Below are 15711 nucleotides of genomic sequence, written 5' to 3' on the forward strand. Positions count from 1 at the left end.
CACATGCGCAACTCATTCAGCACCAACGTACCCCCCGAAAAATGGAGTTTCCCCTCTGTGCTCACTACAGATTTTTTTTTACCGCTGGAAAGATTTTTTTTATAAAATTAGGATGTTTCTGCAGTGGAAAGACGCAAATATTTTTGATGCAACATGAACAGAGAAAAAAGGCTTTTACTCAAAAGGTGGAAAACCTACAACTACCAGAATGCACTGCGCCACAGCAGACCAATTAATGTTCCCGCTGATGGGTGATGTAATGTGACGCCCGTTTGACACAATGATAGCTGACTGGTAACAAATGCTCCCGTATTACAGTTAAAAAGTGAACTAAAACATGTTTGAACATTTGAGGCAAGAAAGAGGCGAGTCAGCGCTGCTTAGTTTTACCGTCTGATCTCCGTTTTTTAGGCGGCCGTTTTCACTGTGCAGATCATAAACTCTCAGTATTACGACCAAACGAGGCACTAAAATATGTTTCTGAAAACATTTCAGAAGAGACAAAAACAGTGACGTAACATAATCTTGATTTATATTCCATCAGCACTGAGTAGTTTTACCGTTTAATCAGATTTTGGTCTAGTTCACCACAGTTCATTTACACATACAACCCACATTATTTTGATACAGAGCCGGCTGAAAATCAGCAAAGTATCCCTTTAAGTAACAATACTACAATAAATAAGTACTTCATTACAACTGAAAATCATCTATTTAAAGTCTTAAGTAAAAGGGAAGAAGTATTATAATTAAAATGTACTTCAAAAAATTGCAGATCAGGTACTTTTGATACTTTATTACAATATTTTATGTAGTTAAATGGAGCTACTTTTAACCATGTTATAATGTGTAAGTGTGGTAGTGTGGTCCAGTGGTTCTTAATCTCTGGGTCGGGCCCCTTCAAAGGGTCATAAAATGAATTTGAGAGGTTGTAGGATGATTTGTGATAAAGAACAGCAATAAAAAAAAACAAAAACAAAGCTTTGCTAAAAAAAAATTTATTACCTATTTTGGACTTTTCTCTAATATTTGATTTCAGTGAAATATTGGATAAATTAATCTGAGAGGAAAAACAATTCAAGGAGATCTGAGGCATTATAATAGGGCCAAACTAGATCAGCTAGATCGGGTTTAAACTTTATAAATTATATTTTAAAAAGATGATTCATTTGTTTTTAATGTTAAGTTTTGACTTGAAATGTTAGTATAGCTATCAAATAAATATAGAGAAGTAAAAAGTATAACGTGTCTTTCTGAGAAATACTGGAAATACTCGAGTACCTTAAAAAAAAAAAAGGTACAGCTGTTGCATTAAAGTTCTGGGTGATTTTCCACCAGTGTTCAGTGCCAGGTTGTTTTCTTCCCTCACCTGATGAACACCTGAGCTGAGTGTCTGCAGGCTGCAGCAGGTAAAATATTTCATAAGAAAAAAACAAAACAGACGTCAAGGTGAATACTGAACAAGTATGGTTCAGACAAGTTAATGCTTATCGCTGAATAGTTTTCTCAAACTTTACACAACACTGTCTCTCTGTGTTTTTATACTACACCCAGTACTCTGTTTTCATCATACTGGGCATGTTGGGGGCACCACGACAAGCTTTCAACAACATGAGCTTAACAACTGCTTCTCAAACTCAGGCGTCAAAAGCCTTTGGTATCTGATACAATGCCAAGAGCCAAAAAACAGAGCTAACACAGTTGCTTACCCCGATGTTAAAATGGTAGCTTTTCTTGACTCCAATTTCTGTCCAGCAGTTACAGAGCAACATTAGTATTCATCTGAGGTCAAATATTCACTCTCTTTTAGCTCTGATTTTGGTCTCCACCACCTCCTGTGGTAAATATCAGTCACTTCGGCTGCTAAATGCTCCACTATGTTCACCAGTTAGTCTCTAACTTTTCTTTGTAAGCTGTTTGCTGCTCAGCAGGTTGTGTAAAGTGGCTTTTTAGAGCTTTTTTGGCTGGAAAAAGCTGCCTGCTGAAGCCAAAAACGTCAAATTGAGTCGTTTTGTTTACTGATTAGAGCAGTACTTTTATCAGGCGAGAAAGATGAGCCAGACTATTTACATAATCAGAGTCTGAAGGTGGGTTTCCATTAAAGATTTGTGAAAAATTAAACAATGTTTTCAAAATATCACTAAAATACAATTTAAAGATGACTGCGATAACACTCCAAGAAGCATGGCGATGTTCAAAACATTAGCAGGTTTATTTCTATTGCAGCCACAGCACTAGCTGTCATTTTTTCCAATCGAAGGCTACGTGGGCGTGTTATTTGAGCAATATAGAAAGGCGAGCCCCTTATGGGAGCGTCCACGTATGAGGGATTTCTGGGAGCTGATAGTCCACAATTTCACAGAGGAATTGTGGATTCAAAACTTCCGGATGATCCGCTCAACTTTTGAAGAGTTAATCGATGTAATAACAGTTCTTGTAGCTCCTGCTGCATCATGAGGGAGCCAGTTCCTGCTGACAAGCACATAGACGTAGCATCATGTGACCTATGGAAGCTAAAAAAAAAGTGTTTCCATTGCAGTTTTGCAAAATTTGGCTTTTTTGATTCCCCTGAAAAACCACGTCATGCGAGCTTTTTTGCGATAAATGGGAGTTTTTTAAATTGACGTGCTTCCATTAGACGTATTTTATATTCACAATTTCAATTTGCGGGTTAACATACAGTCACACAATCATAAATAATAATCACACACGTCGACTCTGAATCATCCAGATGAAGACTCAGAGTGAGTCTGGTCCTGGAGAGTCAGATCCCAACAAAAGAAACCGTCATCATGGATCAGTCCCAGAGGCTGGATTACCTTCCAGAGACTGGGGGTGTCTGAGGCTGGTTTGCATGTGTGTGTGCGTGTACATGAGGAGGGGGTGTAAACATGTGTGTGTGTGTGTGTGTGTGTGAGTGTGTGACGGGGGGGGGGGGGGGGGGTCAGTGGGATGTAAACAAGCAGTCGGGCCACGCGAGGCCAGGCTTGGTCTCAGGAGGCTGGATCAGCGGGCTAGACAAAGAATCTGCCGCTAATCCTGATACTATTAAAGCTCTCTTGCAGACTGACTTGCTGTAATAACCCCACCCTGTCCCTGAACCCACCTCTCTCACACACACACACACACACAACACACACACACACACACACACACACACACACACACACACACACACCACAGACAATAATATCTCACATTAAGCAAAACATAAACAAAGGAGGAACAGCACGAGTTAATAAACTAGGTAATACACCCGAGTCGCACAATAATATTGTCCGAAGCGAGCTGAAAGGAGCCAGTGATGAAGTTAGCCCATGAAGTGGCCCTTTGAGAAGCCGTTTTTCACCACTTGTGCAGCCGCGTCGACTAAAAGGCCTCTTTCAGCTGCACAGAAAACATCCTAATCCAACACAGAAGTCGACAGAAACAGACAGACAGAGTAAAAGTAGACAGTGTGTCTCGGGGTAATGAAGCCAGGCGCCTGTTTAGAGGCCAAACAAAGAAAAGCCCATATTGAACGCTCTGAATGGAAACTCCATAGCTACCTCTGGTGAAGGCGAGCGGAGAAACAGGCCACGAGGGATAAAAGAGTCAGCGGAGAGAGACACGGGGAGGTGAAGCCAGTTCGGAGGGATGGAGTCCAGCAGCAGAGAGGAGGCAGACTGAGCGCAGCGGCCCCGATGTGGCTTATGACAGGGGAGAGATGTGGGGTAGGGCCTCTGGAGATGGGGAGGAGGAGGGAGCCGGCGACGGGGAGCAGGTGTTCAGGGGGGGCTGCTCAAAGGGAGATGTGGCCGGATGAAGGTGGGGATGACGAAGGGAGGGGAGGCAAAGTGTGCCGTGGCGTTACAGATGGGTGAGGGAGGGAGGGGGTGTTTTTACTGTGTCACGGTCCCCCAGCCTCAGAATAAAGCGGCGGGTGTTCAGGGTGGAGTCATTCGAGACGGGAGGGTGGTGGAGGAGCAGCTGGTGCAGGGGGTGACAGTGGAGGAGGGGGGGGGGGCTGTGTGTGGGAGGGAGGGGCTGTTTTTTTCAGCGAGCAGGCTGAAGGTCAATTAATTTCAGTGACAGCGTGCTTCACCCGGCCAGTGGATGAGAGTGGGCATGGTTTTTTTTTTTGTGTTTGTTTTTAAATCATATTTTTATAAAGAAAAAGATCCCTAAATACTTTTAAGGAAAAAAGGAGAATAACCCATAAAAAAACACCCAATATTTTAAGAAAAGAAAAAAAAACCACCATAAAAATATTAAGGAAAATAGAATCATCAAAAAATGTATAGGAAAAATTAAATAGTCATTTTAAAGGGGGGAAAAACTACCAAACATTATTTTTAAAAAATCCCTAGAAGTTTTCAAGGTAAAAGAATAAAAAAGATTTTTTTTAAATCACTCAAAATTTTATGAAAAGATCAACAAATTTAAGAAAAAATATTCCCCAAAAATTTTTAAGGGAAAAAAAATCACAAAAGTTTTAAAGGAAAAAAAGCCCACATTTTTTTAAAATGACAAAAAAAATTAAAGAAAATTTTCCAAAAATTTTAAGACAAACATTTCCAGCTAAATGCTAGCAGTAGCATGCTAAGATCATAACTTAAAGCTTAAAGAAGTATTTCACAGATATAAGCAGGTCCTCACATAAAACTGGGCTGTCTATGCAGCTGAAAGATAAAACTACTTTTGCTTGGTGCTACATGACCAGAGAAAAAGAGCTGTGACATTAGAAAACCTGCAGACTACCAGAATGCACTGCGCCATCACAGACCAATAAATGGTCTCGCTGTGATGTATTACAGTTAATCTGTAAGCTAAAATTTGTCTCTGAAAACATTTTGGGAGAGAAATAGGAAGTGCAGAAACAGAATCTTGGTTTGATCTGATCAGAGCTGCTCAGTTTTACGTTTGGATTTTGGTCGAAGTTTGAGAGTGAGAGCGAGGGGCGGGGCCTGGTCTCTTGATCCACTTCTGTGCTCTTTGTGTATGCAGCGGCGGCGTTGGTGGCGGGCAATACGAAAATGTGGAAGTAAAGCCTTGAATTAGTGTCAGAATGACTTGAAACTCAGGGAGCTGTGGTTGTTAGATGTTTTTAAACCTAAAATAAAGGACTTCGAAGGTTGTCGATGTTTTTAGGCTGACCGGTGAGACAACTGACTCCTGCAGAGTTTTGACTCATCGATAGTTCTCCTTTAATGCAGATTTTAGCGCTCGCGAGTCGTCTCCCTTTGCGTCTCTGTCTGCAACTTAGTGTCTTCACTGCTGACTGTCTTGGCCCTGTCTTCCTTGAAAAAGAGATTCTTAATCTCAGCGGGACAAACCTGGTTAAATAAAAGTTAAATAAATAATAAAAATCAACAAAGCATCCTTTTAAGTCTTAAGGACGCATCCTGTGGAGAACATACATGTCTGTAAAATATCCAATAGTTGTTGAGATATTTCAGTCTGGAAGTTGTGGACAAACTAACATCCCTGTGCAGCATGACTAAAAAAAAAAGAGGAGGTGTAGAAGGAGGAGCTGAGAGAGAAAACAGAGCAGGGACGGACGGAGGAGCAGAGAGGACAGCAGGGGTGATTGATGAGGTGGGGAGGGGAGGAGGACAGCTTTGATGTCCTGAGGGGGAGAGACGGTCTGAGGAGGCAGATCAGCTGTCTGCAGTCATGAGCCTGCCAGCCTGCACCATTACATCATCCGCCCCGAACTCCACGGAGACGAACCGGAGGCCGCGGCTGTACAGCCGACGCTATTGTACACGGACTGTATAGATCTTATATTACTGCCACACGATTTCCCCAAACAGTCCCTCCTTTGGTCAGACTAACAGTAAAAAAGTAAAAGTGTGTCCGACTTCCCAGAGTGCTCCTCCTTAACCCTTTGTAACCCGAGCAAATTGACCTAATTTTTTGCAAGAACAAAAGAAGGCAGTTAGCAACTTTATAAAAAGCAAAACATAAAAGTAAAAAAACAAAACAGGAAAATGACCTGAAGACAGTATGTTTAACATAATTTTAAATATATTAATTATAAATGTGTATGCACTTCACTTAATATTTTCCATAGTCTTTGATAACTTTAAAATAATTCTCTCCGTGTTGTTTTTTAGGTCATTTTTCCCCTTTCACTTTTTTTTGTGCATTTTGCAGGAAACTTATTTTCAAATTACTCTTTGAATTTTTCCCATTTTTGCAAAAGAAATCAAACTAATTAGCTTTGATTTGAAAGACTTAAATGTTTGGGAAAGGCATCTGAACACTGCACAAATAAACTAATGTTCCAGGTTTCAAAGGGTTAACAAGCCCACGTACTGCAGGAGGTCAGTGTCGAGGTGAGAGTGGAGGAAAAACAAAGACTTTGTTGGAGCAGCACATTTTTTAATGCTCTCTGACTCTTTTTTTGGCCAAGAATCGCTCTTTTGTTGGTGCTGGATCCCATGAAACCTCAACAGAAACTCTCTCAGGTTTTAAATCTGGTGATGATTTTTCTTATTCTCTGTCACATATACGGAGGCCTGTTGATGCCAGAACTTACTGGAGCACCAAACGTGAATAAATCTGCAGATAAAAACACTTGTTGCTTTAGAGTAATTTTTTTTGTCCATCATTTTGACCAACAAGGTTGTAAAAACATTGCGTTATAATCTATTTTATCCTGTAATTTTTATTTATTCAATTTTCTGTTTTATTTATTTTACTTTTTATTTATTCAATTTATGTTTTATTGTAATTTTGGGATTTTATTGCTTTTATTATTCGTGTTGTTTTTAGGACTTTTTATTTTTAGTAATTTATATTCAGATTGTGCATCTCGCATCTTTTGTTCTTTTATTTTAACTTTATCGTAACTCCACCCTCGTTTTGTCTCGCTTATGTTCAATGTGAATTTTTGCTTTCCAAATATCCCATTTCTGTTTGTGCTTGCTAGCACAAGCACTTTGTAAACTCTGTTTTTAAAGGTATTATTTTTATTATTATAATACAACATTATTATTATTATTATTATTATTATTATATTTTGTATTTTTTATTTATTCATTATTTTATACATTTTATTTTATTTTAAAATTATTTACAAGACATTTAATAGCATTTCATGTTCATATATTAATTTTAATTTTTAATAATCATTTACAAAACAAGCTTATTTTGAATTTATAAGTGCATGGTTAGAAAAGACGAACAGAGACACCGACTACGCCGTCACTTTTCATGTCATCATGCACCTTCGAACAAATCCGTCTCCCACGTTAACTCTTCTAGAGATGACGCAGGACATTTTTCCTCCCTCTTGACCTCCTTGTTGGTTTTACTGTAACTTTAGCTGCTGCTGGCTGATAAACGTTAACATTATTACTTGCTTGTGCTTCATCCTCCACCATAATTAATCCCCGTTTTATTCACCTTGTTTATGAGTGTAATCGCAATTACTGGACTCGTTATAGACACGAGGCTGCAGTGATGTTTTGCTATGGTATGGAGCGATTTAGCTCAGGCTGCCTGCTTTTCGAAGTATCGGGTAAGGGGGGTGTTGTTTGCATGTTGTTTGACGTCACAAATTCTTTTCTGAATACTGGAGAAAATTATATTATTAAATGATAAAATAATAAATGCCCAGTGTGTTGAATTTCATGGGATATATATTTGCAGAAATGGATAATGATATAATAAGTGTATTTTTAGTGTATAATCAAATGAAAATAAGAAAGTTCTTGTTTATTGTCATCGGGCTCAGGCCCAAAACTGCCGCTGTGGGTCAGCCCTGATTTTTTGGGCCCGATCAGAGTTCGAGTATGAAAGCAGCTTCACAAAAAGTCAATGACAGCAGCTCCTGTTGTTTTTGGAAACTGAAACTTTGTTTAAAGATTAATGTCTTCAGTAGGAACTGATGGACTGAGAACCACAGACCGGGTAGGGACGTCCGAAACCAGTGACACATTGTTGGATATCGTGGCAGAAATGTAATATAATAAGTATTTTTCTTTAGTTAATAATAACCTGAAGATAAGAAGTGTTGTGTTGTCGTTTTGCGGCCGAGGGCCACAGAGAGAGGAGGGAAGCCAGAAAGCAGTGACACATTGTTGGCGTTTGTCTTTGCATGAAATTTGTTAAGAAAAGTGTAGAAAAACTTTGCCCTCGTCCTTAAGGGAAAAAAAGATCAGCGTATGATTGGTGAGGGTGATGTTTGAGCTCGTCTGCCAGGCCAAATATGTTCCTGCTCATGAGATGGAAGATTTGCAGGAACGGACGAGCAGAAATTCTTCAGGAGTGGCTGTTTGTTTGGGGAGCTGGCTCAGAGTTTCAGGAGCTGCTGTCGGCTCTCTGAACTCCTCTAATGAAGCTGCTCAACTGGTGAACACGGGCCCGACAGGAAGCCGACGGCGCTCCACTGAAAATTGGTTCTTCACGACTCGTCTGTGTTCAGTGGTGAAATTCCCTCTTGCGAAAGATCCCGGTCTGCTCTGACTGATCAACATTTTTGGGTTTTTCCACATCTCTTTATCTCTGCACCATCACTGCAGCCTTGGAATGACTTTAACGGAGAACAGCGGCACTTTGTCCTGTTAAAAATCCCCAAATAAAAGCTTCTAAACACAATCAGACATGTTCCAGCACAACGCTGAAACACAACATCTGCAACCTAGTTTGCATGTTTCTCTGACGTTAGCATGCAGCTACATGTAGCAGTGTTTGTACCGTAAACACTTGCAGTAGCGTGCCTGGAGCACACGTCCATATACAGAAATACTTCACGAGCTGAAGTCAGCCTGTTACCAAAGTAGAAGAAAAAAAAAATGTTGGAAACAGAGTATTCAGAACGATCTGAAGCCTGAGGAGTTTGCTCACAGGGATTACTACACGTTTATCCAATTTTTAAAACTTTGGCCATGTTTTTTAACAATATTCAACATTGTAAGATTATCAATAAAAAATAAAAGTAAAATAAGTCTCCTTTCAGCACGCTGAATGCTGAAACACCATTGTGCTTCTTCGCACTTCATAATGACTTGTAATGTTCGCTTTCTGCTGTAAATGGCGCTCTGTGTTCTGGAAAAACAGCACGCTTGTTGTTAACGTGTCACACTTCAAATACGAGCACTTACATGTAAGACGCCTCGAGCGAAAGCATGACTGGATGTTAAATACCTCGACTTTTATGGTCCACTAAAAACAATTAGCTGCCCCGGGGGCACATGAAGCTCCAGCCATTGATGCTTGTCGGGAGGATGTGCAAGTCAGCTGAGCGCGTGTGTGTGTGTGCGCGTGTGTGTGTGTGTGTGTGTGTGTGTGTGTGTGTGTGTGTGTGTGTGTTGAGATGAGGAATGATGAAGTGAAGCTGCACCATGTGACTACAGCATGACAGCACTGGAGGGATCTGGCCTCCAGAACAAACGGACTTTTTTTACTTAAACTGAAACGAATCCTGATTCTGTTGTTTGAGATGAAACTAAAGAAAGTTTCAGACTATTAAATTTGCATCCAGTGAACTTCTGACTCCATGCTGTAAAACCCTTATTTGGCCCTCAGTAGGGTGCCGACTGCTGCTAGAAATATCCTAAAACATAGAAAGTCCTAAAATCCTAGAAACATGTATGGGGCTGCTGTGATTGGCCCCTGGCTTCCTGTCATTTCACAAACGTGGCCCCTGAGCAGAGCAGGTTGAGGGTCCCTGCAGTAAAACATTCGTGTTGCAGTTGACCAGCAGAAACCAAACTCTGATCAGGTCTAATGAAAGTTTTGGATCCCGCTCCCACCTGACAGCCAGATAAAGACTCACCTTGTCGGTCAGGTTCTCGCCCTTCTCAAACATCATCTTGAGGCTGTTGAGGGGGACACTGGGCCTCTCGGAGTCCGGCACTTCAGCTGCTGCTCCCTCCGAGTCTCTGCTGGGCTTCTCCATGTCTGTCAGGTCGTCCGACTGCAGCTGGTTCAAACTGGTCTCGCCGGTCTCAGAGCGAACCTGCGCCTCAGTGTCCTGGTCTTGTGGCCGGTTCTGGATCTGTGGTGCAGGTTTAGGTTTTGGGCCCGTTGGTTGGCTGATGTGGGTCTGAGGGTCTGCGGGGGTGCGGGTTTGAGGCCGCTGTTGTTGTTCCCAGCGTTTCTTTAAATCGCTCAGATTCCCGCTGCGCAGCGTGGCGGGAAGAGGCTCTGCAACCTGCACAGAAAAAACCCCACTGTCGTTTCACTCATTCACGGTTTATTATTCACAGAAACAATAAAAAATAAAAATACAAACATGATTCAGCCGAGTGTGTCCGAGCGGGTGACGCTGGCTACTGCAGTCCAAAACGTTTAATCTTGTGGCTCTGTTAGACTTTTGCTGGATGGCTTAAATCCAGATAGTGAAATTAGTTGTTTCGTGGGAGTTTCAACGCTCAAAAAATTATTTACTGATTTACAGACGTCTCTTTGATGTCAGTCAGTGGGGTCCGTGTGCAGCACGTGACCGAGCCGGACGGTGTAATTCCACTTTTGGCCACTATGACAAATTTGCATCTGAGCCAGGCTCATTTTTTGGGTCTTGGTTAAAATACTGAACTTTACAGCAGAAAAAACGTGTTTACAGCCTGGAAGAAAAACGGTTTTAGTTACTTTAGCTAGTGACAAATGTACGGGGGGGTGAAGGTTTATATAACTCACCTGTTTACTTTTTATTAAAGTCGTTTATAATTAAGGGCGTGGTTGCCGTCTGTTGACAAGTTGCTACCATGACGACTATGTTGGTTAGAAACCGTAACCATGGCGTTGCTCCGGATGCAGCGAAGCCATTTCTGTGTCGCTGTTTTTCATTTGTTTGCACTAAAAGATCCTCTAAGGAGTCTTCTGTTCAGTTTTTCCGCGTGAGTGCGTTTTGTTTTAAAAGTTTGAAGTCTATAAATGTTAGCGAAGCTATCATGGTGTTATTGGAAGCTTTGTGTTTGTCATCACCATCTTGGGTTTTTTGGAACCAGAAGTGACCATATTTGGATGAGAAGTTGGAGCCGTGGAGGGAGGACACTAACGGCCCGTCCTTAAATCAGAATCAGAAATACTTCATCGATCCCTGAGGGGAAATTTCCTTTAGTTACAGAAGCTCTGATTCAAAAGTCTTAAAAGAAGTAGGATCGGTAGAATATATCAATAAAATTTAAACATAAGTACTAATATAAAATAAATATATCTAAACACTAAAGTATAAATATAAATGTACATTTTGTTTTTGTTTCTACGATGTGATAAATAAAATATGCATAACTTTGGGCCTTAATAACTAACATTCATATAAATGAGTGAGTTATTTTTTTTATTTTATTTTAAAAATAAAGCCGGGCCTTTTTTTAATCATGTTGTAGGTCTGCAGGACAAAAACGCCTCATACCGATTTTGTCTGAGTTATTTTTGAAACTTGGATAAAAACTGAAGAATTAAGGACATAAAACAACTTTTCATCCTAAACTGACTGAACTGTATCTGCAAACAGTAATAAATGTTTTGTGTCAGCCATCATTTAAGGGATACTTTGCTGATTTTCAGCCAGGTCTGTGTCGCCGCGGAGTGGGGAGTGTGTGCAGATCAACGGAGTCAAGGCGACTCTGGCGCTCCCAGCTCGCCAAAATCTGCAGGATGATGCGAAACCACACGTTTTGCAGGGAGTTCCCGGTGGTGCTGTCACGAGGGTAAGCCAAACACTCTTCATCTGCACACACTGCCGACACCACGAGGACACAGATCTGGTTTAAAATCTGAGAAATATCCCTGGGAACTAAAGTTTATTTTCATTCTAAATTAATCTGCCAAATATTTTCTCACCATCATTTTTTCTGTCTTGAAAATGTCAAACAACATCAGTTACCATTTTCTGGAAACACGAGCTGAGGTCCTAAAATTTCTTATTTTTCCACCAGCAGTCAAAAAGATATTTAGTTAACTATCACATACTGCAGATAAAAGCACCAAATTCTCAAATTTTAAAGGGCTGGCACCATAAAATGTTTGGCATTGTTGTTTAAAATATGATTGAAATAAACTATCAAAACAGAGATAGAAGAAAAAAAGCTGATTACAAGCCAAACAAACAAACTAGTACAGCTCTAACTCGACAGGTTGTAAGTCCACAAGACAAGAGATCCCTTTAACTTATTATCTGTCAGTGTAATTTTTTTAATTTAGGATGCAGTTAAACATAATTCAAGCATAAACATCAAATCACTGATTATATGAAAAATTTTAAAAAAATAAAAACAACAAATTAATTAATTAATTGAGTAAAAAGAAAATGAAAGAAAAAACAAAGAAATAAGGCAAACAGGACATGGAAAGAGTGCTTTTAAAAATTCTAATAATTGGATAACAACATTTTAAATATGTAATTATGACCTTTTTTCTTTTTTCTGGAGAGATCTCTTACAAATTTACCAAACCTACTAATTTTTCGCAATTTCTCATTTCATTTTACCCCCTTGTTTTTTAAATAAATCTCACCAATCCTTTCCGAAATACATCAGCACGAGAAAAGTGATGTCACTCAAGCTTTCAAAGGGTTAAAATATAATAAAATAGTTTTCTGATCACTTAATTAATCAACAGAAGTGGTCAGATGCAGATATAAAGTACATGTGAGACTTTAGATGCTCGAGGTTTTAAACTGAGCAGTAAAAAGACAAACTGCCAGCATCCCAAAAGTCACACACCAACATTTTAAACCGGATGACTCACTTTTTCTATTAAAGCTTTGGCAGAGACACACTGAGGGATGTTAGCTGCTCTCTGAATCTGTTTTTAGTTTGTTCAGTGAATTCAATCAATGTTACACTTAGACTGCTGAATGATGTTAAAAAACACTAAATATATCACTGCCACACACACACACACACACACACACACACACACACACACACACACACACACACACACATTAACGTCAGGTCCATGCAGGCGAACACATTCAGCTATGAACGAAAAAGAAACAGAAACACAGAAGACAAAGAGCCGCTCAGCACGCACGTCTATAATCTGCCGGATACAGAACAAAAAAGCTGGAAAAACCACCAAAGTAGAAAAAGTTTAAAACCTGAGAGAGCCGCTGAAGACCCGGCCGTCCGGTTGGCGTTGTGTGTTTAAAGTGCGAGTGTGTGTGAGGAGTGTGTCGGCTGGCCGGCTACAAGCTGTCCCAGATGTGAGAAGCCTTGAGAAGTGATCAGAGCGGCATGAAGTAACTAGCCCACCCCCCTCCTACAGCGCCGAGGGGAGGAAGGAGGGGAGGAAACAGAGAGGGAGTGAAGGGGGCGAGGGGCGGGGAGGGAGAGAAAATCAGAAACAGAGACGAGTCAGTGAAGGAACGAGGGAAAATAAGTCCAGGAAATGAGAAAGGTAAAAGGGAGAGAGAGTGCTGGAAAAAAACTTCACTACAGACTAAAGCTGGATGAGTAATTATCTTCGGGTTGTCCCGACTCGTCTCTCCACCAGATCTTTGCTTTAGGGACTGAATCGACACCTTTAACAGGGGTGTGACCATACAGCCATTGTATCGGTGCACTGATTTATATTCAGCCAACATGCTACAGAAGGCGGGTTTCCATTACAGATTTGCGCAAAACTTAAGCGATATTCTTGAAATGTCGACAAAACAAAATTGGGAGATGACTGTGTTTCCACAGACTTCTCCTCTCGCAAAAATATTCCACAAAATGTGGTGATGGATGTTCAAAACATTAGCTTCAGGGTAGAAAACGCACATATAACTAAACGCCGCTGAGTAAACTCATCAGTTTTAAGCCTCCTAAAAAAAAAAAAAAAAATCAATATTAAGTGTAATCTTGATGTAAAAAAGCTGTTACCAACGGGAATTTGAAGCTGATATATCAAAAGCACCAGACTCAATTGAGAAAAACTGTTATTTGACTCCAAACGGCAGAGTTTCTGGTCTACCGCTGCCTCCATCAGCTGTTATGTAACACCACTCTCCCCGACACAAAGCAGCTTTAAATCCTACATAAGGACTTGTCACTTGCTGCTGACTCCAGAAGTCTCTCTCTGTGTTTGACGGCTTCCAGGTTGCGTGTTAACACTGTGCAGATACCGCGAGCTCTTGTTGGTCTCGTGCGAGCGCGCATATGTGAACGCGGGTCCCACACTAGGAGCTACAGGCTACAACAAGTTTAAAAACATGACGTCAGTTACGTTTTTCAAAACAACTTGGCAGGTCAGGGCTTCAGGACACTTGGATTACTTTGGACGAGCAGTATGGAGACATTTTGTAGTTTTTGTAACGTTTGAATCCTGGTCACCATTTAACAGTGGTGCACTGGGGCCATTATGGATTTTTCTTTTTTCCTAAGAAAAAAACTCAGTTTCTGAAATTAATGTTGCAGATTTGCGAGAGAAAAAAATCTGATATTCACTAAATTTATAAAGTTGCAAATTTGTGAGAAAAATGTTTGCAAATTTCTGAAAAAAGGGGTACTCCAAGTTTATAAAGTCCCAAATTTTCAAGAAAAAAGAAAGAGGTTTTGTTTGTGTTTTTGGAAGGGGTTAAAGAACCACATCACTTTACTCTGGATCACCGTCATCACAGACACTGCTGCATGCCTGCACTCGGTGAACTGATCAAATGTTACTTTGCAGCTGGATTTAGAAAAAAGGAAATCCTCCTGATTTTAGCCCACAATCACCAGATTATCATCAGCATTTGGACGGTGAAGAGCCAAAACATCCACTATTTTTTCTGACTTTTTTCTCAGAAATGTAAAAACTCAGAGTCTTGCAGTGGCTAATGCGCTGTCTCACTATTTGTTTCAGTTCTTTCACTGTTTTGAAACTCCGGCAGTGTTTTGTGGACTTCAAAACTTCATTCGATTTTCCATCGACATGAAGGTGAGTAGAAAATGACTGGAATTTCATTTTGGGTGAACTATCCCTTTAAGTTAAATTTTCAATGCAGGACTTTTCACTTGACATGTTTTTTTATGGTAGCATTGATCCTTTTTCCCCATTTAGATTTTATTTTAATTTACCATGAAAAACATAATCACAGCCTGGGATATGTCAATGATTCGCAGAAACATTGATTGTGACAGTGCACCTAGTGGAAATAGCATGTATTTAAAAAAACAAAAAAAAAGTCAAATATGGTAAAAAGGACAAATTCAAAGGCAAAAGCCCAGAATGATACTCAGAAATAATATGATGCATGTTTTCATGCTTTGACGGCTGTAGGATTAAAAATCGCTGCTCACATTATGAATGTAACAATTTTATTTCTGCGGTGTATTTTTGACTTAGTGCAGCAGCTGAGCTGGGTTTCCAAGAATAAACAAAAATACACAAAATGCCAAAATTCATGCCATATGCATGAACACAGCCAAAATCGTCAAAAAATGAAGAAGCACAAAATGCACCACACAGTCCCTGAGTGCTGAAGGTACGTACCGCTTTCTTCTTCTCTGCATTTCCCTCCTCTGCTGCCATCTGGTACCTGAGGAGGAAGAAGAGAAAGTTAATGGGCGAAGATTTATGGTCAGATCATCATCACAAACTGAGCTGTTGGTCCTGAACCATCCTGCTGCCCACACCCAGGAAACTAATATGAAATATGTCTGCTCCTCTCCACAAACATTAGATGATTTCATGTTTCGGGAAATCTGGATGGAAAAAATCTTCGGCCCACGTTGAGTCACACAGAGGAGGCACAGGGAGGGATTCAAGGTTTTGTTTAACTGCTGCTTCTAAACTTTAGACAATCGA

At 40.3% G+C, this 15711-nt stretch overlaps 1 protein-coding gene across 1 annotated transcript in view; it reads right to left on the reverse strand.

Annotated features, from left to right (window-relative positions):
• The window catches only part of lima1a (LIM domain and actin binding 1a), a 32085-nt gene that overhangs the window by 9248 nt on the left and 7126 nt on the right, over positions 1–15711 (reverse strand). Inside the window, 2 exon segments of the mRNA XM_042492523.1 lie at positions 9767–10144; positions 15397–15442. Coding sequence (XP_042348457.1) covers positions 9767–10144; positions 15397–15442 — 424 coding nt within the window.

This window comes from Plectropomus leopardus, chromosome 8 (assembly GCF_008729295.1).
Source record: "Plectropomus leopardus isolate mb chromosome 8, YSFRI_Pleo_2.0, whole genome shotgun sequence".
In the NCBI taxonomy this organism is placed as follows: Eukaryota; Metazoa; Chordata; class Actinopteri; order Perciformes; family Serranidae; genus Plectropomus; species Plectropomus leopardus.